The sequence below is a fragment of the Bufo bufo genome, chromosome 9 (assembly GCF_905171765.1).
Source record: "Bufo bufo chromosome 9, aBufBuf1.1, whole genome shotgun sequence".
NCBI classification, from domain to species: domain Eukaryota; kingdom Metazoa; phylum Chordata; class Amphibia; order Anura; family Bufonidae; genus Bufo; species Bufo bufo.
The window spans coordinates 58239599-58263435 of NC_053397.1; the positions used below are offsets into that span (position 1 = coordinate 58239599).

A 23837-nucleotide genomic window follows, 5' to 3' on the forward strand; every position below is an offset into this window, starting at 1 on the left:
ACCGGACCCTGAGGAAGATTGTGGAGAAGGACCGATTCCAGACCTTGGGGGACCTGCGGAAGCAGTGGACTGAGTCTGGAGTAGAAACATCCAGAGCCACCGTGTACAGGCGTGTGCAGGAAATGGGCTACAGGTGCCACATTCCCCAGGTCAAGCCACTTTTGAACCAGAAACAGCGGCAGAAGCGCCTGACCTGGGCTACAGAGAAGCAGCACTGGACTGTTGCTCAGTGGTCCAAAGTACTTTTTTCGGATGAAAGCAAATTTTGCATGTCATTCGGAAATCAAGGTGCCAGAGTCTGGAGGAAGACTGGGGAGAGGGAAATGCCAAAATGCCTGAAGTCCAGTGTCAAGTACCCACAGTCAGTGATGGTCTGGGGTGCCATGTCAGCTGCTGGTGTTGGTCCACTGTGTTTTATCAAGGGCAGGGTCAATGCAGCTAGCTATCAGGAGATTTTGGAGCACTTCATGCTTCCATCTGCTGAAAAGCTTTATGGAGATGAAGATTTCATTTTTCAGCACGACCTGGCACCTGCTCACAGTGCCAAAACCACTGGTAAATGGTTTACTGACCATGGTATTACTGTGCTCAATTGGCCTGCCAACTCTCCTGACCTGAACCCCATAGAGAATCTGTGGGATATTGGGAAGAGAAAGTTGAGAGACGCAAGACCCAACACTCTGGATGAGCTTAAGGCCGCTATCGAAGCATCCTGGGCCTCCATAACACCTCAGCAGTGCCACAGGCTGATTGCCTCCATGCCACGCCGCACTGAAGCAGTCATTTCTGCAAAAGGATTCCCGACCAAGTATTGATTGCATAACTGAACTTAATTATTTGAAGGTTGACTTTTTTTGTATTAAAAACACTTTTCTTTTATTGGTCGGATGAAATATGCTAATTTTTTTAGATAGCAATTTGGGGTTTTCATGAGCTGTATGCCAAAATCATCAATATTAAAACAAGAAAAGGCTTGAACTACTTCAGTTTTGTGTAATGAATCTAAAATATATGAAAGTCTAATGTTTATCAGTACATTACAGAAAATAATGAACTTCATCACAATATGCTAATTTTTTGAGAAGAACCTGTATATCAATCTGCTCTAGAAGATGCCACCGGCAGCAGACTGCACTGCATTTTCATGCTGACAGGTTCCCCTAGTCCTTGTTTCATAATAGGCCGCTAATAATCTGCATTACTAATAAAAGAACACAATAAACAGAAATAAAAATCTGAAAAAATAAAAAGACCTGTTCAGTCTCATCCTGAAATCCCAGGAGAGAAAGCCAAGCCTCCACTCATTGATTTCCTCTTAAAATGAAGGACAGTCACGTCGTAAACCGCAAATGACTCATTTGTACAGATGGTGCTTCATTCAAGGCCGATCAAAATGTCCACAAAAGTATCTTTAGCATAAAGGCTCGTTCACCCCGGCCAATCATCAGCGCAGTTTGCTCGTCACTGAGCAATCGTAACTGGTAGTTTGGGAGGGTGAACAAGACCCTTTTATGCGGGCCTACGACGGGGGCTGAGAGTTTGGTGCCGCCGATCCCTCGTTCATCAGGTGACTGCATCTTTTAGTCATCAGATGTCCGTGGGCAGCCCCTCACCCTCTGTAAAGAATGGATCTGTATGGGGACGGGAGACTGCAGTAGCTATAGTTCATCTCCCATGCAGAAGGGATGAGTGCGGCATGTAAATGCAGCTCTACCTCAGGCCAAAGATCAGGCAAATCTAGGGAATGAATGGTTCGTGCCTGTGCAACTGCCTCAAGGGTGTACGTACAAGGGACGACCCTCAGGGCAATGACTGGCAATGAACCAGTCAACCCCGATAATTGCCTGCTCTTTCAGCTACATTTTCATACAGCAATCATCTCCTCTGTATGGGGGATAAACAATCACTGGGGGAGAAGATATCAAGCCGTTTATTCCAAAATAGCTTAAAAAAAAAAAAAAAAAAAAAAAAAATATAATAATAATAATAATAATAATAATAATAATAATAATAATAATAATATAGGAGCTTTCTGGGCTTCTGCATACAAATGTACTTTCTCTCTGTCTCCATTAAATTTTTTATTTTTTTTGTGGACCATATGCGGAGCCATTCATTTCAATGGGTCCGCAAAAAACCAACAGAAGCTACGCCGTGTGCATTCAGTGTTCATATATCCGTTCCGCAAAAACATAGAACGTGTCCCATTATTGTCCGCATTAAGAACAAGGATAGGACTGTTCTATTAGGGGCCAGCTGTTCCACAAAATACGGAATGCACGCGGACGTCATCCGTATTTTTTGCGCACCGCAAAATACATACTGTCGTGTGCATGAGCCCTTAGCTGCATAAATTTAGCCACTTTTTGTGTTTTTATATAATTTACTCCAGTTTTTTAAACTAGGTGGTAAAGTGGATGTGGTTATCTGCTTAAAGAGGTTCTGCAGTTTTTTTAAACTGATGATATATCTTCTGGATAGATCAGCAGCATCTGATCGGCAGGGGTCCGACACCCGGGACCCCCGCCGATCAGCTGTTTGAGAAGGCAGAGGCGCTGGCAGTAGTGCCGCGGTCTCCTTGTCGCTTACCGCAGGCCCAGTGACGGCACGACTAGTATCAGTGGCCTGGGCGGGGCTAAGCTCCATTCAAGTGGCCCAGGCCAGTTGATACTAGTCGTGACGTCACTGGCCCTGCGGAAAACAGTGAGAAGGCTGCGGCACTACTGCCAGCTCCGCTGCCTTCTCAAACAGCTGATCGGCGGGGGTCCCGGGTGCCGGACCCGCACCGATCATCAGTTTAAAAAAAAATACTGCAGAACCCCTTTAATTTTATTTTAATTAGTTTCAATTCAGATTTATCACTGCAACTTTTTTTTTAAAAAAGTTGGGAAAAAAAGGTCGCTCCATTGGGGATCGGTGGCTTAAACAGATTGGAGCAGTATTTCTAGAAAAAAATAAAATGTGTGTTAAATTTGGCACATCCGTCAACCTAACAAACAATGTGCAACATTTGATAAATTTGGAGCAAAATCCAATTACTCAAACTCAAGCAAAACAGACCTCAAATATTACCCTCATGATAAATCCCCCCCCCACTGTTCACCCAGGGCTACGTGCCGCCAATAAACGCTGACTTTATGTGCCGCATGACAGGTGCAATCACAGGGATAACAGCAATTCACTCATTTGTTGAGTGACCGATGGGACCTTAACACCAGGCAATTACTGGCAATGAGCGTTTGTACAACCGTCCCGGTCCCACATAAAAGGGACCCAACAACTGCTGCTGACCTCCGACAGTCGTGACCCCATTAAAGTCATTATCAGCAGTTGATTCCTAAAGGCACTTAATCAAGACAATCACAAGACATTGCTATGAAGTGCACAGTCTTAGGGTACTTTCACACTAGCGTTTTTCTTTTCCGGCGCTGAGTTCCGTCCTAGGGACTCAAATCCGGAAAAGAACTGATCAGTTTTATCCCCATGAATTCTGAATGGAGAGTCAGTCCTTCAGGATGCATCAGGATGTCTTCAGTTCAGTCTTTTTGACTGATCAGGCTTTTCAGAAAAACGTAGCATGCAGTATTTTTACCTCCGGCCAAAAAGCCTGAACACTTTGACTGATCGCCGGATCAGGCCTTTTTCCCATTGACTTGCATTAACGCCGGATCTGGCACTGTGTGTTCAGTCAAAACGGATCCGGCTTTTGCATGTTAAACCCGAAAAATGTGAAAAAAAAGTTAAAGTCCCTAAATGGCGGATCCGTTTTTTCCAATGCATTTTTTCATTGTGATCAAAATCCTGATCAGGATTCAAATGTAATCCGTTTTCACACGTTTTTCCGGATCCGGCGGGCAGTTCCGGTGTCGGAATTGAACGCCGGATTAAAACAACGCTAGTGTGAAAGTAGCCTTATCAAGCACAGTTGCTAGGAATCAGATGGAATGGAGGAGTCAGGAAATGTCACAGAGTCAACCATCATTTTTCAACCTAGTAGTGCTTACATGGACTGGATGAAGTGACACTATGCCAGGTTTAGCCCTATTCTGTAAGGGGCCTATTATACAGGGCGATCATCACCCAATGTACCAATACCTGCCCAGTGTAAACACGTCCATCACTCGCAAGGCAAGAAACATTTTGCTTGCCCATCACTGATTGCATATGTCATGAAAAAAATAAGGGTTTGGCTCAGTTTCATCAGACGGTGCAAGCAGCGTTTTGTCGTCCGTCTCCAAAGCAGAATGGAGACTGATCGGAGGCAAACTGATGCATTCTGAGCGGATCCTTTTCCATTCAGAATGCAAACTGATCCGTTTTGGACCGCTTCTGAGAGCCCTGAACCGATCTCACAAACGGAAACCAAAACGCCAGTGTAAAAGTAGACTTCGGGATGGTCGCATGTTGTGAACTTGTACAATTGCACGTGCGCGTGGCAGCTGAAGACATCTGTGTTGGTCCCATGTTCATATGTGCCCACATGGCTGAGAAAAATGGTGTTTAATTTATGCAAATGAGGCTTTAGGAGCAACGGGGGCGTTGCTGTTACTCCCTAGAGGCTCCACTTTGATTGACAGGACCAGACCGTGTAAACATCACACTTGTCCCAGTCATTTAAAGTGGAGAGGGTACGGCAGTTGCAGAGCCTCTAGGTGTAACGGCAACGCCCCCGTTGCTCCTAGAGGCTCATTTGCATATATTACTATATAATTTTCTCAGCAATGTGGACACATATGAACATGGGGCCAACACAGATGCCTTCAGCTGCCAAGTGCACATGTAACAGGTCAGCCAGTGTCATGGGTACAAATCTGCTGACAGATGCCCTTTAAACTCTAGGAGAGCCCCCTTTAAATGAGCGACAACCGCTTTGTTGCACGGTTGATCAGCATTCATTTCGGGCGCCTTATCGGCCGTGTAAAAGGACCTGCAGTCTCATTATGGACTGTGGAATAAAGTCCCCTATTTTTTAGGACAGTCCAAGAATTTATAGATGGGAGATGAGGAGAGCGCTGCAGCGATAGATGAAGGGTATTATTTTGGAGTAATCCTCGGCACGTCCTCCCCGCGATGTCATCAGTATAACACATTAGATAACTGTATGGCGGACATACCTGGCAGATCCTCAGCTTCCCGCACCACGATGTGTGCATTTATTTCCTGCAGGCTGTTATGGAGCTCTTCTAGTTTTTTGTTGGATTTTTTTAATATATTATCCACATATGCCAAATTCTTTTTGTCCGTCGTAACCTTGCGCAGGTTTTCGGCTCCTTCTTTAATTTTAAGTTCTTTTCTAATTTCGCGCTTGATCTGGTCTTTTATTTCATCCAAATTTGGCTGTGTGAGAGGATCGGAAAAATCTAGTTTCTGATTAATACCCATGGGTTCGGGAGCCATGTGGGTTCTGGTGTCCTATAAAATAATAAGAATAAAACCGTGTCAGAGGGATAATCCTTAAAAACAGGAGGAAAGGGCACATGTTAGTACATCGGGTTCATCTAGGATTCTAGACTAGATTTCCTGTACACAACGTGAACATAACCTGACGCAACGCAAAAATAATGGTCTCGGTCATTTCCAGCATCCAGAAGTAAAACCCCAGGCGGTCCTGCTCGGGATCCACCACGAATATTCAATAAAAACGTCATTGACTCAGGTGCCCGGTAACCACCAGACAACACAGAAATGGCGCCGTATACTTCATGCATGTATTTTTATTTTATTTTTTATTGATTCTTTTGATGGAGTCATAAAGTTGGTATCAGTAAAACGGATCCATTAGTCGCCGTCTGTTTGATGGATCAGTGTTATTGTTTCGTTCATTTTTCTTTTATAGAAAGGAAATGACGACTACTTTTGCCATTTCAGGAGCCATTAAAATACATAGAAGGCAATTTATCAGGAGGTGGATATTTAAAGCGTGACGGAACTTTTTGATGTCAGAGAGAGACACAAAGGTTTTGATGGGTGGGAGCCTGAGCGCAGAGACCCCCCCCACGATCGCTAGAATGAGTAGAGATGCGCTCATAGGACACTCTCTGTACTCGCGGAAGGAGACGGAATTGAGACGAGCCCATAGACTCCTGCAGCGAGAACAGAGAGCGCTCTATGCGAGTGCTAACGATCAGTGGGGGTCTCAGCATTCAGCCCCTCACCGTTAAAAACCTCAGATCAGTCGCTTTGACATATTGAAAGTATTTAAGCTCAGTGACAATTTAAAGCCGATGTAATTTGCACAATATTTGATACATATGGAGCATCCGTAACACTTCTCTCGAGATATTACTCCACTTTCTACAATATTTCTTTAATTGAAGTTTGCAACAAATTTTGCGACTTTTTAAAAAGTTGCAGTTTATAAATCCAGGCTAACCATGACCACTGTTCATAACTGGAGGGAGTGTTTTGCAACACAGTGAAGCTTCCCCCCTCCATACATACAGTACCCTCTAAAACTAAAAATGTAAAAAAACAACATGTGAATGATGTAGCAAAACTCCAACATGCAAAATATGTGTCAAATCAGGCATGTGCCGCACTTGAGGGGTTAATTGACAGGGTTCGGCAGCTCCCCGTCTTGACGCTTACATTTGTATTAATGGGTTAATCATATTCATTGTTGGTGCAGTGGGTGCAGTGTACGCAACCCCCCCCCCCCCCCCCCCATGTCCTATTCTTGTCCATTTTAGGCATTGCTTCAATGGATCCGCAAAAAAAAAAAAAAATTAAAAAAAGGGGTATTCCCATCATAATGATCATTTTTGTAAATACATTTTATTACCCAATTCCCACACTTTTTGAGAAAATAAGTCCCCTCTTACCCGATTGTTGTCTTTAGTCTCCCCTGGTTACGGCCACCTCTCTCATGTCTAATCAGGCCGGGCCGCGCTTGCGCAGAAGACTGGAGATTTTCTCCCGGCCGGGCAATGTCCTGAACGCGCAGCACACCGCCACGCATGCGCCATGATGACTTCTTCCTGGCCAGTATAGTACAGATCCGCGAACGCGCACGCCAGCTCTGTACTATACAGGCCAGGAATAAGTCACCATGGCGCATGTGCGGCGGCGTGCGCGTTCAGGACATTACGCGGCCCGGCCGGGAGAAAATCTTCAGTCTTCTGCGCATGCGTGGCCCGGCTGGGAGAAGACGTCAATCAAGCCCAGCCGAATCCAGGAAGTGAACGTCGCGCTCGCCGCAGGTAAGTATGAAAAGTGATGAGGGGAATACCCCTTTAAAAGTTTGAACACCCACCTTTTCCAATTTTATAGATAAAATATATAAACAATAAAAAAAATAAACATTATGTATCGCAGATTCGCTACTCCCGAAAAAGACCGGACTATCAAAATATTTAAAAATATATATCTCCTATGCGGTGAATGCTGTAAGAGGGGGAAAAATAAAAATAAAATAAAACAAAACACACGCGATTCCCCCAAAAAACAGGATAGGACTGTTCTATTATGGGCCAGACATTCCATAAAAACGCGGAATGTACGCTGCTTTTTTGGAATTTTAATTTTTTTTGTGTGGTATCGAATATCGCAATACTTTTTTTATGGTATTGAAATCGAATCAAAATTTTGGTATCGTGACATATTACATACATACACACACACACACACAGAAGGTCACCACGGGTGTACCTTCTCAGCACTGTGAAAACGCGCTCTCACGGTACACTGTGCTGTAATCCAATGAGCTCGTACCCTGAATATGTATTGGGGTGACTCCAGCCGCAATCGGATTAAAATTGGTTCAGAAGAACGGCCTCCTCTATTCAACATTCACTTCAGGCCAGTTTCTGCTGTGAACACTTGATGAATATTTAATAGCTGAGGATCTGGTATCCCGGGCGTCACATTTCATGCTCTCTAACATACCGTAAATGCATGAAGGAAACCACCTGTAGTCGTAGAGGGGCAGCTCTTAACACCGGTGCCTGCAGAACACAGAGGACGTCTTCTACTGCAGGCTTGGTGTGGGATCTTCCAGGCTCAGAAACATCATAAACTGCCGACTACAATATAATGGCGCATCTAAACGGAAGCGGCAATAATATCTTCAGCACCCTGCAACCTGTAGAGGATACTGGGCGGTCTGATGAAGGGGACATGATCACAATTTTATCACAAGACACGGAGGCTTCGTATTGCTTAAACTTCCTTTACTGTTACCATAGCAGCAAAGAAATGAACATGTCAATCACAAAAGAAACACCCTAGTAACCGACTCCTCCCCCTTATCCCAGTATAAATGGACTCCACGCTCTGGGATCATCCTCTTTCTTTGCTGCTGCCATGGCAGATAAGTATCCTCTGTGTTAATAGAATCCTTATTTGTCATTCTTTTGCTTATATAGCGTTTAGGTGTATTTCTACATCGTTACAGGTTTTCTGTGGGGGGGCTTGCCCCTTACCACTTTGCGGCTGCGCTTCTACCTAGTATTGGTAGTTATTTCACCTTTTTTCTCTTTCCCTTTTCCCCCCTTTGGGTTTGTTTCTCCCCAGTTCGCCCTTATTCTGTTTGCCTTCTGGTTCGGTATTTTCACATACCCCTTGTTTCCTTACCGGTATTCTCGGTTAGCCTTGGGCCTCCTCGCGCCCTCCACGGCTGTAATCTCACGTTGCACGAGATTTCCTCCTTCTTCCTGGCTTCTCCTGACTCTGGCGGTGACGGCCGAAGTCTCGCGATCGCGAGATTTCGGTCTCTTCTCTTCCGGCATCGGCGCTCCTGTCCTTGTCCTTGGTGGTTTGGGGTGACTAACTCCTTCCACTTTTTCCCAAAATGTCTCGCCGCAGTAGTGCCTCTTCCACTAGACAGGACCCTGCTGCTCCCTCCCTTAGCCCCCCTAATGCTGTCAGCCTAATTAATGACTCCGCTCTGGAGAGACATAATGCTGCACTGCAGCAATCTATTTCTGAGGCAATCATGGTGGCTATGGGCTCCATGTCCTCAGTATTATCACAGTCCATATCTCAGGCCTTATGTACTCAGCCCCTAGGGCTACACAGGATCCAATATTGGACACTGAAGGGCCATCTGCCTCCAGAACTCTGAGAACTGATGGTAATCCATCACATGACCACGCGGTTGTCCCGCGAAAAAGAGCCTGTGCACGACAGGCAGAACGCTCTCGTGCTTGGAAATCAGCCAGGACTATGCCTGAGCCTTTGTCTGATTCTGACAGAGAATCTATTGAGGAGGTTCAGAACGAGTCCCATTATGACTCAGGGGAGGAACTTGAGGACGTTGATACCGATCCTCTAGATTTATTACCAGCTCCTATCCCACCTACGCCTACGGTCGACTTACAGGAAGGCCTCCCTATACCTGACGGTCTCATAGTGGACCCGCTTGGCACCCCCCCTATTTAATCCGGATGAGTTACATCATCCCAGATCTGCGGAATGGCTTCCCGCCACTCATGTAGCACATTATTTAGAGGAGAAAATCCGTACTCCCTTAAGCAAGGAGTCCCGCAGTAAGTTGCGGGCGGAATGCCCCCGTCCTTTGATCCCCAATAAGGTGTGTGAAACACCGACTGTGGACCCTAAGATGGTTCAATTCCTCTCAAAATCAAAGTTTAACCCGAAAAAAGGGCTTGACTCAGCCTTACGGGCAGTTCAGGACAAACTGCTGGACATCACGGGTCCTCTTGCAAAAATATTCGATATGGCCGAGTCCGCCAAGGCGGAAGGTAGACAGGTAGACCCTGTCGAGTTAGGAGGATGGGCTCAGAGGGCCATTTGCATTGCAGGCAATGTAAATACCTCCTTAGCCATAGAACGGCGTAAAGCCATCTTGATGAAGGTGGAGCCTAAGCTCTCCAACCTTGCGCTGTCCGAAGCAGGCAAGAATGCTCAGGGTCTATTATTCGGAGACTCATTTATTAAAGAGCTGGGCAGATATGTCGGGGCCTTTACGGCTTTAGATAAAGCCCAGACATCAATGAAAAGGGTTTTTAACACCTGTTTTTCCAACAGGGCCGGCAGCTCTAGGGGCCGTCTGTCCGGCCGGTCAGATTTCCATTCCCGTGGAACGGGAAGAGGCTCCTTCAACTATAGGTCCTCCCTTCAGGATGCCAGACATCAACCCTCCTTCTTCCCATCCAGGGGTTTTTCAGGAAGGTCCAGAAGCTACCGTGGAGCCCCATCCTATCGACGACCAGTTGGTAAGTGCTCTCCCCGTCCTACCGCTGTTTTCTTCAACAGGTTGTGTCGGGGGCAGACTCCGTCACTTTTCCAATGCCTGGTCCGAGATCACCTCAGACCGGTGGGTTTTAGACACCGTCATGGGTTTCAATATAGACCTGGTAGCCCCTCCAAGCCTACTACCAATCCCCAGACACATTCTATTTACCGGGTCGGTGCAACGACAACTGCACAGAGAACTGAAGGATCTCGCCCTCAAGCAGGCGATAGAACGCACTTCACCTCATTCAGCTGCGGTAATCAGCAGTATGTTTCTGGTACAGAAGAAGGGCGGCCAGTCGCGTCCGGTTATCAACCTAAAGTCCCTCAACTCTATAGTCCAATATCGCCATTTCAAGATGGAGGGCATCCATCTACTGAGAGACATGCTCCTCCCGGGCGATTGGATGGTCAAACTGGACCTCAAGGATGCCTATCTCACGGTCCCGGTGGCTCCGACCTCCAGGAACCTACTTTGCTTTCCTTGGGGAGACCAACTTTGGCGGTTCACTTGCCTGCCTTTCGGTCTCTCTTCCGCCCCTTGGTGCTTCACCAAGGTAATGAAGCCCGTAGTGTCTTGGCTCCGCAGCAGAGGGGTGCGCATGATAAGAATATCGTCCAGATAAATTATCATGGCACGGAGTCCGTCCCTTCTTCACTTACATCTGTCCATGACCACCAACCTCCTATCCAGGTTGGGTTTCATCATAAACCAGGAGAAGTCATGCCTCATTTCATCGACTTCTATAGAGTTCCTGGGATTCAGGATAGATTCCTCTTCTCTGACCCTTCACCTTCCTCTGTCCAAGGTCCGTGCTATTCGCAAAGAGCTGCGACATGCACTGCTTCGACCCCAACTATCTCTGCGACACTTAGCACGCCTTATAGGTCTCCTGGCATCGTCCATCCAGGCCATCTTCCCGGCTCCCTTACACTACCGAGCTCTACAGAGACTCAAAATTGCACACCTCCGGACCGGGGCCACATACTCCGACATGGTCACGCTCGATTCAGAAACGAGGGACGAGCTTCTATGGTGGATCCACAATCTATCAGTCTGGAATGGCAAAGCCCTGTTCGGTCCCTTACCGGATTTAATTATAGAATCCGACGCCAGCTTACACGGCTGGGGGGCACATTGCAATGGGGTATCCACCGGAGGTCCTTGGTCCCTCAGGAGTCCCGTCTCCACATAAACGGCTTGGAATTACTGGCAGGGTCGTTGGCGATTCGCAGTTTCGCCAACGGCACAGTCACGACCTGTATCAGATTGCGGATGGACAATGTCTCCGCGGTCCGATACGTAAACGGGATGGGCGGTACTCGTTCTTCGGTTCTGACTTACCTAGCTCAAGATTTCTGGGAGTTTTGCCTTACCAAAGGTATTGTGGTTATAGCGGAACACCTTCCGGGCCTCCGCAATGTGGTAGCGGACTGGAATTCTCGATATATTTCGGATTCCAGCGATTGGAAGTTAGACGAGGGGGTATTCTTAACTTTATCGTCTCTCTGGGGCCATCCGTTGATAGACCTATTCGCGAACCGTCTGAACACCCAGACTTCCAGGTTCTTCAGCTGGCGTCCGGATCCACTGGCGGAAGCGGTGGATGCTTTTCTGCAACAGTGGGGGGGAGCGCTGATGTATGCGTTTCCGCCGTTCGCTTTAATTCCCCGAGTTCTCCTCCAAGCACAACGCCAATTAGCGGATCTGATCCTGATCGTCCCGCTGTGGCAGTCTCAACCGTGGTTCCCACTGCTTCTAGACTTATTGGTGGATCGTCCAATCCTTCTCCCGGACCTTCCCTGGCTCTTACGGGATCCTTCGGGAGAACAGCATCCTCTCATTCAGTCAGGCGGGCTTCGTCTTCTCGCTTGCAGGATCTCGGGTGTCCCATCTCGCTGTCTGGAGTTTCGGACACAACTCTTTTCTTATTGGAAAACGCTTGGGCCCCAGGAACTAGACGAGCTTATCGCTCCGCCTGGGTCGCTTGGGCTCGCTGGTGCGGAGAAAGGGACCTGGATCCCCTTCGGGCTCCTATAATGTCGGTTTTGTCCTTCTTATCTTCTTTATATGACTCAGGTAAAGCCTATCGCACTATTAATCTTTACAGATCGGCCATATCTTCCCGACACGAGGGTTTCGAGGGTTCTCCTGCGGGTCAACATCCTTTGGTGTGTCGTCTGCTGAAGGGCTCTTGTTTGTCTCGACCTCCCAGACCTCGTTTCTCGGCAACTTGGGATGTGGGGTTGGTTTTAAGTTTTCTGGTTTCTTGGTCTTCCAATGATCAATTATCACTACGCCAGTTGTCAGCTAAGTTGGTTACACTATTTTGCCTAATTTCGTGTAAGCGGGTGTCTGATGTGCGGGCATTGGATCACGATGCTCGGTCCTTTACACCGCAAGGGGTTTTATTTAACATTTCAAGACGCAATAAGACGAACATTCGCTCAGTTGCTTACCCCGCTTTTCCCCAGTCCCCACAGCTGTGCCCGGTGGCGTGTCTTCAAGAGTACGAATCTCGTACTGCGCCTTTACGTGTCTCTACGTTCCCCAATCTGTTTATATCTTTTCGGAGGCCTTATGCTCCAGTCGCCAGTGTAACACTGTCTCGCTGGGTTAAGGAAATTATGAGTCAGGCTGGTATTGACACGAATATCTTTACGGCTCATTCCGTCCGCAGTGCTTCCGCTACCTCTAGGTCGGTCGCCGGGGCCCGTCTGGAGGATGTTATGCGTCTAGCGGATTGGTCTAGAGTTTCCACTTTCCGGGAGTTTTACTTTCGCCCGGAATCTCATGCTTTTTACTCGGTTATCTCTCAGCTTTAAACTAGCAATACGAAGCCTCCGTGTCTTGTGATAAAATTTCATGATTTTCCTATTACTTGACGTAAAGTCATGATTGTATTAAAGACACGGAGGCGAGTATTGCCCTCCCTTACCCACCCTGTTGGGGTTTTCGGAAGAGTCTATTGCAGCTCATGTTTTTTATTTATGCATTATTTGTTTATTTATGATTTGTTGTTTGAATTTTTTGTATGGTTTAACTTATCCTTCATGGAATATTCTTGTGGTACTACCACGTATCTTGTATTCTCATCCGCAGGTTCAAGTTCCTCCTCCTCAGGGTTTTGGCCTAAACACACTCGTTGGCGTTTTTCGATGCTACTAAAGTTCGGCTGTCTAGTCTGTTGACGGTTGGTCCTAAGGTTCAGGACTGTTGTTTTCGTTCAGGAAGATCCAGTTTCCGGAAGTGTCAGCGGTTAGAGTGGCTGTTCAAAGAAAGAGGATGATCCCAGAGCATGGAGTCCATTTATACTGGGATAAGGGGGAGGAGTCGGTTACTAGGGTGTTTCTTTTGTGATTGACATTTTCATTTCTTTGCTGCTATGGTAACAGTAAAGGAAGTTTAAGCAATACGAAGCCTCCGTGTCTTGTGATAAAATCATGACTTTACGTCAAGTAATAGGAAAATCATGAAACTGTTAACCACCAAATGTTGGATTATCCTGTCTTGAACAAAGAATGAACCTTGCATTGTATACGAGTCTGCGGTCTGCTGGCTATATTAAAGGGGATGTCCAGGTGTTTAATACTGATGGCCTTTCCCCAGGATAAGCCATCAGTATAGGATCGATGGGGGTCCGACACCTGCAACCCTTGACAATAAGCTGTTTGAAGTGGCCATTGTACTCAGTGAGCCCAACGGCCTGCGACACGACAGTCCCAAAAAATCCATCCAAGTTGGCGTGGCGCGACGTCATTGTCTATCATTACAAAAAATGTTGCAGTGTAGTTCCCTTTTTGTCACGCGACACACGTTTCCGTGTATCCCTTGCCTTACTGATAGTCTGTTTGAAGAGGCCGCAGCATTCTGGTGAAAGCCGCGGCCTCCTCGCAGCTCGCCAAGCACAGCGCCATCCTATGTATAGTGGCTGTTCTTGATACTGCAGCCCAGGCCCATTCACTTGAATGGGGCCGAGCTGGGCCTAGACCAGTGACTGCTAACCTCCGGCACTCCAGCTGTGCTTTAACTACCACTCCCAGCATGCTCCATTCATTTCTGTGGAGTTCTGAGAACAGCCAAGCAAGTGTGCATCTTGGGAGTTGTAGTTTTCCCACAGCTGGAGTGCCGGAGGTTAGCCATCACAGGTCTAAGCCCAGCTCAGCCCCATTCAAGTGAATGGGCCTGGGCTGCAGTATCAAGCACAGCCACTATACATAGGATGGCGCTGTGCTTGGCGAGCTGCGAGCAGGCCGCAGCTTTGACCAGAATGCTGCGGCCTCTTCAAACAGACGATCAGTAAGGCAAGGGATACGTGCGTCGCGTGACAAAAAGGGAACTACGCTGCGACATTTTTTGTAATGATAGACAATGACGTTGCGCCACGCCAACTTGGATGGATTTTTTGGGACGGTCGTGTCGCAGTGCGACACCATTGACCATCATTACATAAAAAAGGTTGCGCAACATGACGCCGTGTAGCCCTAGCCTAGGGATCAGCAACCTTCGGCACTCTGGTGCCTGTGAGACTACAACTCCCAGCAAGCAAACCTGCTTGGTTGTGCTTCTAACTCCCACAGAAGTGAATGGAGCACTCTGGGGGTTGTAGTTTCAGAACAGCTGGAGGTTGCTGATCCCTGCCCTAGGCTAAGAGTGCCGGGTGTTGGACCCGCGGAGATCATATAGTAGTGACCGATACAGAGGATAGGCTATCAGTATCAGGCAATGTCATGTCGGTTGGTAGCAGGCAGAAAACGGTCAGAGATCGCAGAGATGCAGAAGGCAGGTTGCTATATTGGAGACATTCCTTTGCCATTACCTAGTCCATAGGGGTTGATCCAGTGGTTTATGTACAGAACGTCTAATAATAGTCACGTCTGGGAACAATCCGCCCGCTGCCGAGCCTTCTGCCACCGCATGCTATAGAAGAGGCCGTGGGGCACATGTACTCACCGCCTTGCCACTATTTAAAGCATAGTTTTTTAACCAGCCGTGCGACAATACATAGTCCCACAGCTGTTTTTACGCCGTGTCCGCCAGTTGGGAGTGTCGTGGGCTCTGCCAGGGCTGGAAACAGGAGTAAATGTTAGAGAAAAGCTATGCCAGCCCCTGGCATATCGGTTTTTACTGCCACAGATGTGCCTAATTTATGAGCCCCAGTGTTTTTAGCAATCCACTTTGGGAAATAGAGGAGTGATTGCTGGGGCTCCCATCTAGCGGACATTTATGGCAGTGCCCAGGATATAGATGAGTACAGTAGGAATGCCCCTTTACGATCAGGGACAGGGTGATGTACAGAGATGATGCTGCGGCGTTCCACTACTTGCAGGTATACCGCGTCTAACCCACTGCTGAAACACACAGCCAGGACCAGATTTCTGGGCATACTGAAAATCGGCACTGAATGGGTCCCATAGAGCCCGATGGACGGGGTATCCCTTTAGGTCGTCTCTATACAGGACAGATAGGCTGCCGACTTGCATGCAGCATTTTACAGCAAAGTGGATGAGATTCAAAGGAAAATCTTCATCATTAATTGATCCACAGCCAAAACTGCGCCCCAGTATGGCCGCACCCTTAACGTATAGATTTTGTTTTTATGGTTTTAAACCTACCAATGATCTGTCACCTCACCCAACATGTCTGCTGCAGTAAAGGCTTCTACTCCCATGAAATAATTATGGGGCAACTTTTCTTAGAACGCTGAATAACGCTGTTATTCCTCCTAGAAATTTATGAATAAAATTTCCCTCGTCATAGGGGTCTGTCCTTACACCTTCTGATACGGTCTAGCATAGGCTGGAAATGCCCTGAACTGCCAACACGCTGTTGTCAACGTATTCATAAACTACTAGTAGGAATAATAGATGAACGGCAAAAGATTATTTACTAAAGCAAACATGTCAGGAGTGGTGAAGGGTCCTCTGTGAAAGCCGCCTGCTACATATACACACAAAACAGTAAGCCTTAATGTAAACACCGCCTTCGGGGACTTAAAGGGGATCTCTCACCTCAGCAAATGGCATTTGAAAGTTAATACAAGCACCAGGGGTCGCACTACACTTTTTCCACAAGAGTAAAAATACTCCTCTGACCATTTTTGAGAAGTATTTTTAGCCGAGGAAGAGTACGGAAATTGTAGTTATTCATATATATAATACGTAGGCTTATATAACATTATGGGGCTGCTGTTCATGCAGGGAAACCATTACCAGTCTTCTCTATAATGGCTTCAATGCAGAATTAGCAAATTGTGACCATTTAAAATTTCTCTCTCAGAAGACTGAACCCCTACCTTTCTTTAAGCACCAAATCGGTCATGTAGGGATCGGAGCAGTAGACTGTGCAAAACTCAATGCAATAGAAATTAAACAGGAGCAGTAGTGGTCTGGCGGTTGCGGCGGGGAGCAGTAGTGGTCTGGCGGTTGCGGCGGGGAGCAGTAGTGGTCTGGCGGTTGCGGCGGGGAGCAGTAGTGGTCTGGCGGTTGCGGCGGGGAGCAGTAGTGGTCTGGCGGTTGCGGCGGGGAGCAGTAGTGGTCTGGCGGTTGCGGCGGGGAGCAGTAGTGGTCTGGCGGTTGCGGCGGGGAGCAGTAGTGGTCTGGCGGTTGCGGCGGGGAGCAGTAGTGGTCTGGCGGTTGCGGCGGGGAGCAGTAGTGGTCTGGCAGTTGCGGCGGGGAGCAGTAGTGGTCTGGCGGTTGCGGCGGGGAGCAGTAGTGGTCTGGCGGTTGCGGCGGGGAGCAGTAGTGGTCTGGCGGTTGCGGCGGGGAGCAGTAGTGGTCTGGCGGTTGCGGCGGGGAGCAGTAGTGGTCTGGCGGTTGCGGCGGGGAGCAGTAGTGGTCTGGCGGTTGCGGCGGGGAGCAGTAGTGGTCTGGCGGTTGCGGCGGGGAGCAGTAGTGGTCTGGCGGTTGCGGCGGGGAGCAGTAGTGGTCTGGCGGTTGCGGCGGGGAGCAGTAGTAGAGAAACTAATAGCCAAGAGGCTAAAGAAAACCCTGCTTCTGACCCTTATGTTAAATCATAACTTTCATTTGATTGCTCTGATACCTAAACACCAAAAGGAAAAAAAGAATTTAAAAAACCTGCTGTTTCTCTAGGCGACCTTATGTTGATAGTAGTGTTAATAGAGTCCCAAAGGCTTATAAAAGTAGGGTACCAGTTTTTATAGACCCTTGAGACTCTATTAACACTACTATCAACATAAGGTCGCCTAGAGAAACAGCAGGTTTTTTTAAATTCTTTTTTTCCTTTTGGTGTTTAGGTATCAGAGCAATCAAATGAAAGTTCTGATTTAACATAAGGGTCAGAAGCAGGGTTTTGTTTAGCCTCTTGGCTATTAGTTTTCCATTAATAAACCTCCACATGGAACAGAAGCCTGCAGGGCACTTCTGGTGTGGCATCACCTGGGCACAAGTCTGACACTTCTCTCATTGTCTTCGCTCCCCATGCTTTCCCTTCATCAGCAGCCGGCAATGGCGCAGAATGGCTGCTGCTGTGTGTTCAGCGCGCGGGAGAAGGGGGGGTGTGAGAGGATCGGCCAATGGCACGACAGCCTGTGGATACTGACAAATCAGCAGCCTCCTCTAATAACAGAGCTCTGTACTGTGAGGAGCTTTGTGATTGGCGTTTAAGGGAGTAAAACTGCCTGTACAGGCGTCTATATTGTGATTTTCCATATTGCGTGGCCAGGTTGGGAGATGCTGCACATGTGTGCCTAAGAGCACCCCTCCACAGTCACAGCCACCAGAGAGGCTAGGGCTTTTTCCTACAAGCACGACCACCACTGCTGGATTGCAGGGTGGTCATAACCCGTGGATAGGAGCGGTGTATAATGTGTGAGAAAAATGAATTAATCCAGCAAAGGAGGAAATATGGAGAATCACAATACACTAGTAAGTGCCTTGTATTAACTTTCTCTACATGATAAATGCCATTTCCTGAAGTGAGCAACCCCTTTAAAGGGGTTGTCTCATCATGGACAATAGCAGCATATCGCTAAGATATGTCCCCATTGTCTTATAGGTACGGGTCCCACCACTGGGGCCCGCACCTATAATTGAGAACGGTGGTGGCTGGAGGACTCCAGTCCGGCCACCACCAAGCAGGCTCCCCATAGAAGAAGTGAATGGGAGCGCAGCCCCCCGCTCCCATTCATTTCTATGGGGCCGACGGAAATAGCCGAGCCCCATAGAAAATGAATACAGGGCGGCTGCGCATAAACAGTGCGCCCTCCTTGACTTGTGGGGCTCCAATCTCGATATAGGTGCGGGTCCCTGCTTCTTATGTTCACACTGCATGCCTGCATTAGGCTTCAGAGTGAGGAGGCGTGTCTCAGTAATCCAATCTGATTGGCTGGCAAGAAGCTGCTGGCTACAGCAAGTGTGTATGGGAAGTGAGGGGAAGCAGTTATGGCCTCAGAGAACTGGCAGAGGAGCCATCTTGAGAAGGTCCTCATAATGTAGGATTGAAAACAGCCGTAACTAAGGGGGAAACTCAAGAAAAACTGTGGTAAGTGAAGAAACTAAAAATTGCTTTATGCATAATGCTGATGCAGCAGTAACATGCTAAAATTGATTTTGTTGTTGAAAATATGACCGTTATCCTTTAAGGACAGTGGCAGAGAAACACTGACCTATGGAGGCCATTTACCAACAACCATCTCTTTGACATAAAATGGTCACACAAGCCTGATTTTGTGACTTTTTAAACACCCATGTGACAATATTTGTGGGAGTGTTTGACACAAAGGAGTGTTGAGGGAGCAGCAGGGATGTGCCAGCACCCTGGCCAATTTACTAAATGTTACACGAAGAAAGGGGTGTAAAAGCTGCCAAAAACCTATGCCAGATTTTTCCCACAGGCACAAAGACTACCAAAGATGTGCCTAATTAATGACGAGGTGCACGCCTCGTCATAAATCAGGGAGCGTCTTCCAGCAGCAAAACCGGCGTAAAAGGTACTAAAAACACCATCAAAACAATGGTGTTGTTTAAAAATGACTCCCTAAGTTTATAGGACACGGAAGTGCCTGGCCTGTAAGATAACCTGCCGTCAGGCATGAGGAACACGTGGGTCACAGACTTTATAGGACACCTCACCAAACAGACGTAATGCAAGACAAGTCTCTTCAGAAACGGCTGCGGTCCTTAAAATGGGCAGCACACCATATCCCAGCATTAGTCAGCCCGGGCGCAGTACACAGGAGAAACAAGCAAAGCCATCCAGGAAGCCTCCAACCTGATGCATGCAGCCCACCGCTCACCAAACTGGTGGGGGCCCAGGTACCGGGACCCTTCCCCGGCTGCTGCAGCCAAGAGCCGGGCCCCCTTTGATTCGGATCATCACATAGCTGAAGACAATATAAACTGCTCTGGATGACAAGGAGCTTGCACAGGCTTAACATCTCAAAAACAAAGAGGCTCCTTATCCCTGGCGTCTGCGACTCATCCACGTAAGCAGAGTAATGTGAAGGATGTGAGATTAATTAGAAGGTGTCTCCTCAGGGCTACATCATTTCCTTGCCTGTTCCCGTCTAATCTTTAAGGAAACCAATCAGGAAGGTGTTTGTATCATGGGAAGCGGCCCCATAGGCCTTTACTGGATCACTCGCCTCACATCAACTGTACAAAGTGCCTACGACGGGTGTGAAGTCTATAAGTATGACCCTGGCCCGACAGCAAGAACCTCGGATCGCAATGAGCTCTCCAAGCAATATTAGGTTATGTTCCACAAATGAATCAGGTGTTTATGGACACTTAGGCCTCGTCCACATTTCAGTGTAGGAAAAAAAAAACAACAAAAAAAAAAACGTACGTTTCATCCGTTTTTACCATCTGTATGTCATCTGTAATTCACGGACGTTGCTCAGCTGAAAATTACATTTCCATAGAATCTCCCATTAGTCTTCAGTTAAAAACGGATGCACCACGGATGCCAACCGCATTGTGCCCGTGATTTTTAATGGATCAAAGTAGTGCATGTCTCCGTAATTATTTTACGGACCGAACAGACACATTTAAATCAATGGGCACGTGCGCCGTCTCTGGAAAATGCAGTCAGCACACATCAGTTAAAAAACCGAAATGTGGACAATGCCATGGCGCTTTTTTTTCCCCTTTCTTCTTTCTAGTGTTTTTTTTTTCTTGCAGCATGCACATGGACAGTATCCACATTCTGCAGATCTGTGGTTTGCAGACCATAAAACGGATACAGTCATAGGCCTGAAAAAAAAAAAAATTTTTTTCATGGTAGGCGGCTATTAAAAATGTTGCCTCATTTTGGCTTCTGCGGTTTCTAGGCTTCACAGTACGCAGCAGCCGCAGAAGGCTGTTCTCCCGTAAATCAGACTAGCTGACATCACCTTCTCCAGTCCTTCTCTGACCTCTTGAATGATCTTCTAAACTGATTTAGGCTACATGTACACAACCGTATGTGTTTTGCGGTCTGCAAAAAAAAAGAATAAGGGATGACATCCGTTTTTTTTGTTCGGCGGATCCATTGTAACAATGCCGAAAATGGACAAGTATAGGACATGTTGGACTGCGGGGCTATGGAACAGCAAAACCATACACAGTTTTACTCCTAGATCCCGCTGTTTTCATGAGCTTTACTTGTACAAGCCTTGCGGACAAAAATCTATTTAAAAAAAAACAAAAAAAAACAAAAACAAAACTGTGTGCGGTTTTGGAGCACGGTCAGTCCAGTGAAAAGAAAACTTATGCTCAGGATAAAGCTAAACTTGGAAGTGGTCATAAAATCAGCTTAAAAGAAGATAGTGGGGGGCTGGAGACAAAGGAGTCCTCGGGCAGATTTATCACAGAGCAGCGTTCTGCAGCTTGTATGTACAGTGAAACAAAAATGCTGCAGAAGTCAAATTGTGCAAATTTTTTAACTAAAACCTATTATAAAAATGTTTTTAGCTCGAAACATGTAATAAATAAAATCTAATACAAAATAAACATACTGAAGCATTTTTTCCTCTATTATTCCGGACAGAATCCAATCAGTACAGTCGGACTGTGTAGGGACCTATCGCATTGACAGGAGCATGGTAACTCCGTTACCAATTCATTCATACATTTCCAGGACAAATAACTGAGGAACAGCACAATACATAGCTCCAGAGTTGCAATTTCACGGGGAATACAGAAGATCTGTCAGGTGAGCCATCAAATGGGGCTTATTATAACAGTGGACTAAAACTATACGACCATTTTATGTATGACCAGGGCCCTGCTTAGTCGTCAGAGCATTTTAAATGCACACATATAGCCAACCCCATGGAGCTCTACAGCAGGATGATAGACTACCCCCTACTAGACGTGTAGAATAAAGGAACACCGCTATAATGAGTCTCCCGCACAGACAACGGGCCAGTGGCGTGAAATGAGAATGTGCATATTTCCCAGCTGAGTAATCGGCGCTCTGGTAGGAGGCAGGTTAAAAAAGCAGAATTTACATTCAGAAAGGTTAGTAACCAAAGCGTTCTGGATTGCAGTTACTGGAATAGCTTTCATGTCTAAAGACATGGGCTGTGATTCAGATTTCGTTTAAATCCTGGGATTCTGGCTTGCGCGGAGCAGACTAATGTCAGTCTGGTGCGGCTGGGATTCCTGCTGCCAGCTATTTGTTCTCGACATCTACGGCCAATATCAAACCCCAGAACAAAGTGCTAATTATGAGGAACGTCCAACGTTTGTCTGAGCAGCTCTGACCCGGTGCCGCACCAAGGCCAGCGACTGTCCTCTGCAAAACTGCAGCCGAATGATCCACACAAGTCAGCTTAAATATGGAGGAAGAAAAAAAGTTTACTGTAAAGTCAATCTGCATTTATAGACAAGTGTTGGATTTTTGGGAATTTTAAAGAGGTATTCCCAATTCAGACAATGGGGGCATATCGCTAGGATATGCCCTGATTGTCTGATCGGTGCGGGTCCAACCGCTGGGACCCGCAGCTACAACTACAACGAAGCGGGGAGCGCTGTGGCTGGAGGAACCCAGATTTCCTGGGGTCCATCCACCACCAATCGCTGCTCCCATAGAAGTGAATGGGAGCGCACAGCGCATGCGCGGCCCATGCTCCCATTCATTTCTATGGGGCAGACGGCACTAGCCGAGCCAGTGCTCGGCTATTTTCGGCGGCCCCATAGAAATGGAGGGCAGCTGCGCATGCGCAGTGCGCCCTCCGTTCATAATGTAGGTGCGGGTGCCAGCGGTGGGACCCACACCTATCAGACCAGGGGGGGCATATCCTAGCGATATGCCCCCATTGTCTGAGATGGGAAAACCCCTTTAAAGGGGATGGTCCATCCTTTTGATTGAGTGATTGCCTACCCTTAGCATAAGCGATCACTAGCTGATCCGTGGGGGTCCAACACCCCACACCCCCTCTGATCAGCTACTCAGGTGTAGCTCCATCAACAGAAGTCGGCACTGAAAGTACACAGCTCCGTCAACCTTGTAGTGGGGGAGACTTCTTACTAGGATGCTGCTCGATGGAGGTGTGAGCTGTGGACCCTCATTGATCAGCTAAAATAATATATGTTGAATTGCTGCAAAACTCAGCATGTAAGTGCTTCCTCTGCTGGCCTATATACAGGCTTGCAGAGGCTACTTTTGGGTAGTGTACTTCTGGATGAGAGACTGTTGACTTCGGATCCGATGCGGACCAAAAATATGGTGGTGTGGGGCCTTAGGAGGTGTTGGGAGCGGTGTTTACATGAGGGCACAAACACACAGCAAACAGTCTGCGGGGGCAGCCCAGACAGACCACCATCTGATTCACCAACAAGCACAACAGTTCTGTTGTCCTCAACCCAGACACAGGTGGCACCTTCCCTACCCACCTCTGTCTCTGCCTGGACCATTTCCAGGCAATCAGCAGAGGGAAATTTCATGTCATGGTGTCCATTACATGTCCTGCCACCGACAGACAGCCACCGCCGCCTTAGTTTGCTGTGGTGTCGTGAACGATAAACTTGCGCTGTTACGGACTGGAACCGTATCATCTTTAGTGATCAGGTTCCGGGTTCGAGTATGGAGGCCTCGTGGGGAGCACTTCAATCCTGCCTTTGCTATGGAGGGGCACACCGCCCCAACTGCTGGTGTAGTGATTGGAGGAGCCATCACATACGACAGTCAGTCACCGCTAGGAGTGATACGAGGGACAATAACACAACAGCATTACGTGCAAGACATCGTGCGGCCACGTGATACCTCACATGGCAGGGCTTCCAACTGTTTCTGCCAGATGACGACACTTCCTTGGCTGCCCGGGCACCAGATCTATTGCCAATCGAGCATTTATGGCACCAGCTGGGACGCCAGCTTCGGAAACCTACAAGTGTGCTACAGGCCCAGCTGTAACATCTGTGGGCAAATGTGCCACAGGATACCGTACAGAACTGGTAGGCCTCCATGCCCAACCGTATCTCATCTGGTGTCAAGGCTAGAGGCAGCACAACCGGGTCCTACAGGTCCTTTCCATTGTACAGTTTTCCACGATAAACGTATCCTTTCGCCCTAATATTGCAATCACTTACTTACATTGTCATTACATACACATAGAAAGTTTCATTCAATTCCAACAACTCCTTCCTGGGGCGTCATTTTCTTCTGTCACTATATGTATTACTCCTGAAATCCAATG

General features: G+C 47.5%; 1 protein-coding gene across 1 annotated transcript in view; it reads right to left on the minus strand.

The window, feature by feature from the left end:
• The window catches only part of PKN2 (protein kinase N2), a 129736-nt gene that overhangs the window by 54400 nt on the left and 51499 nt on the right, over nucleotides 1-23837 (minus strand). The window contains exon 3 of the mRNA XM_040407056.1: nucleotides 5115-5412. Within this exon, the coding sequence (XP_040262990.1) occupies nucleotides 5115-5412 (298 nt within the window). The remainder of the gene's footprint in view (nucleotides 1-5114; nucleotides 5413-23837) is intronic.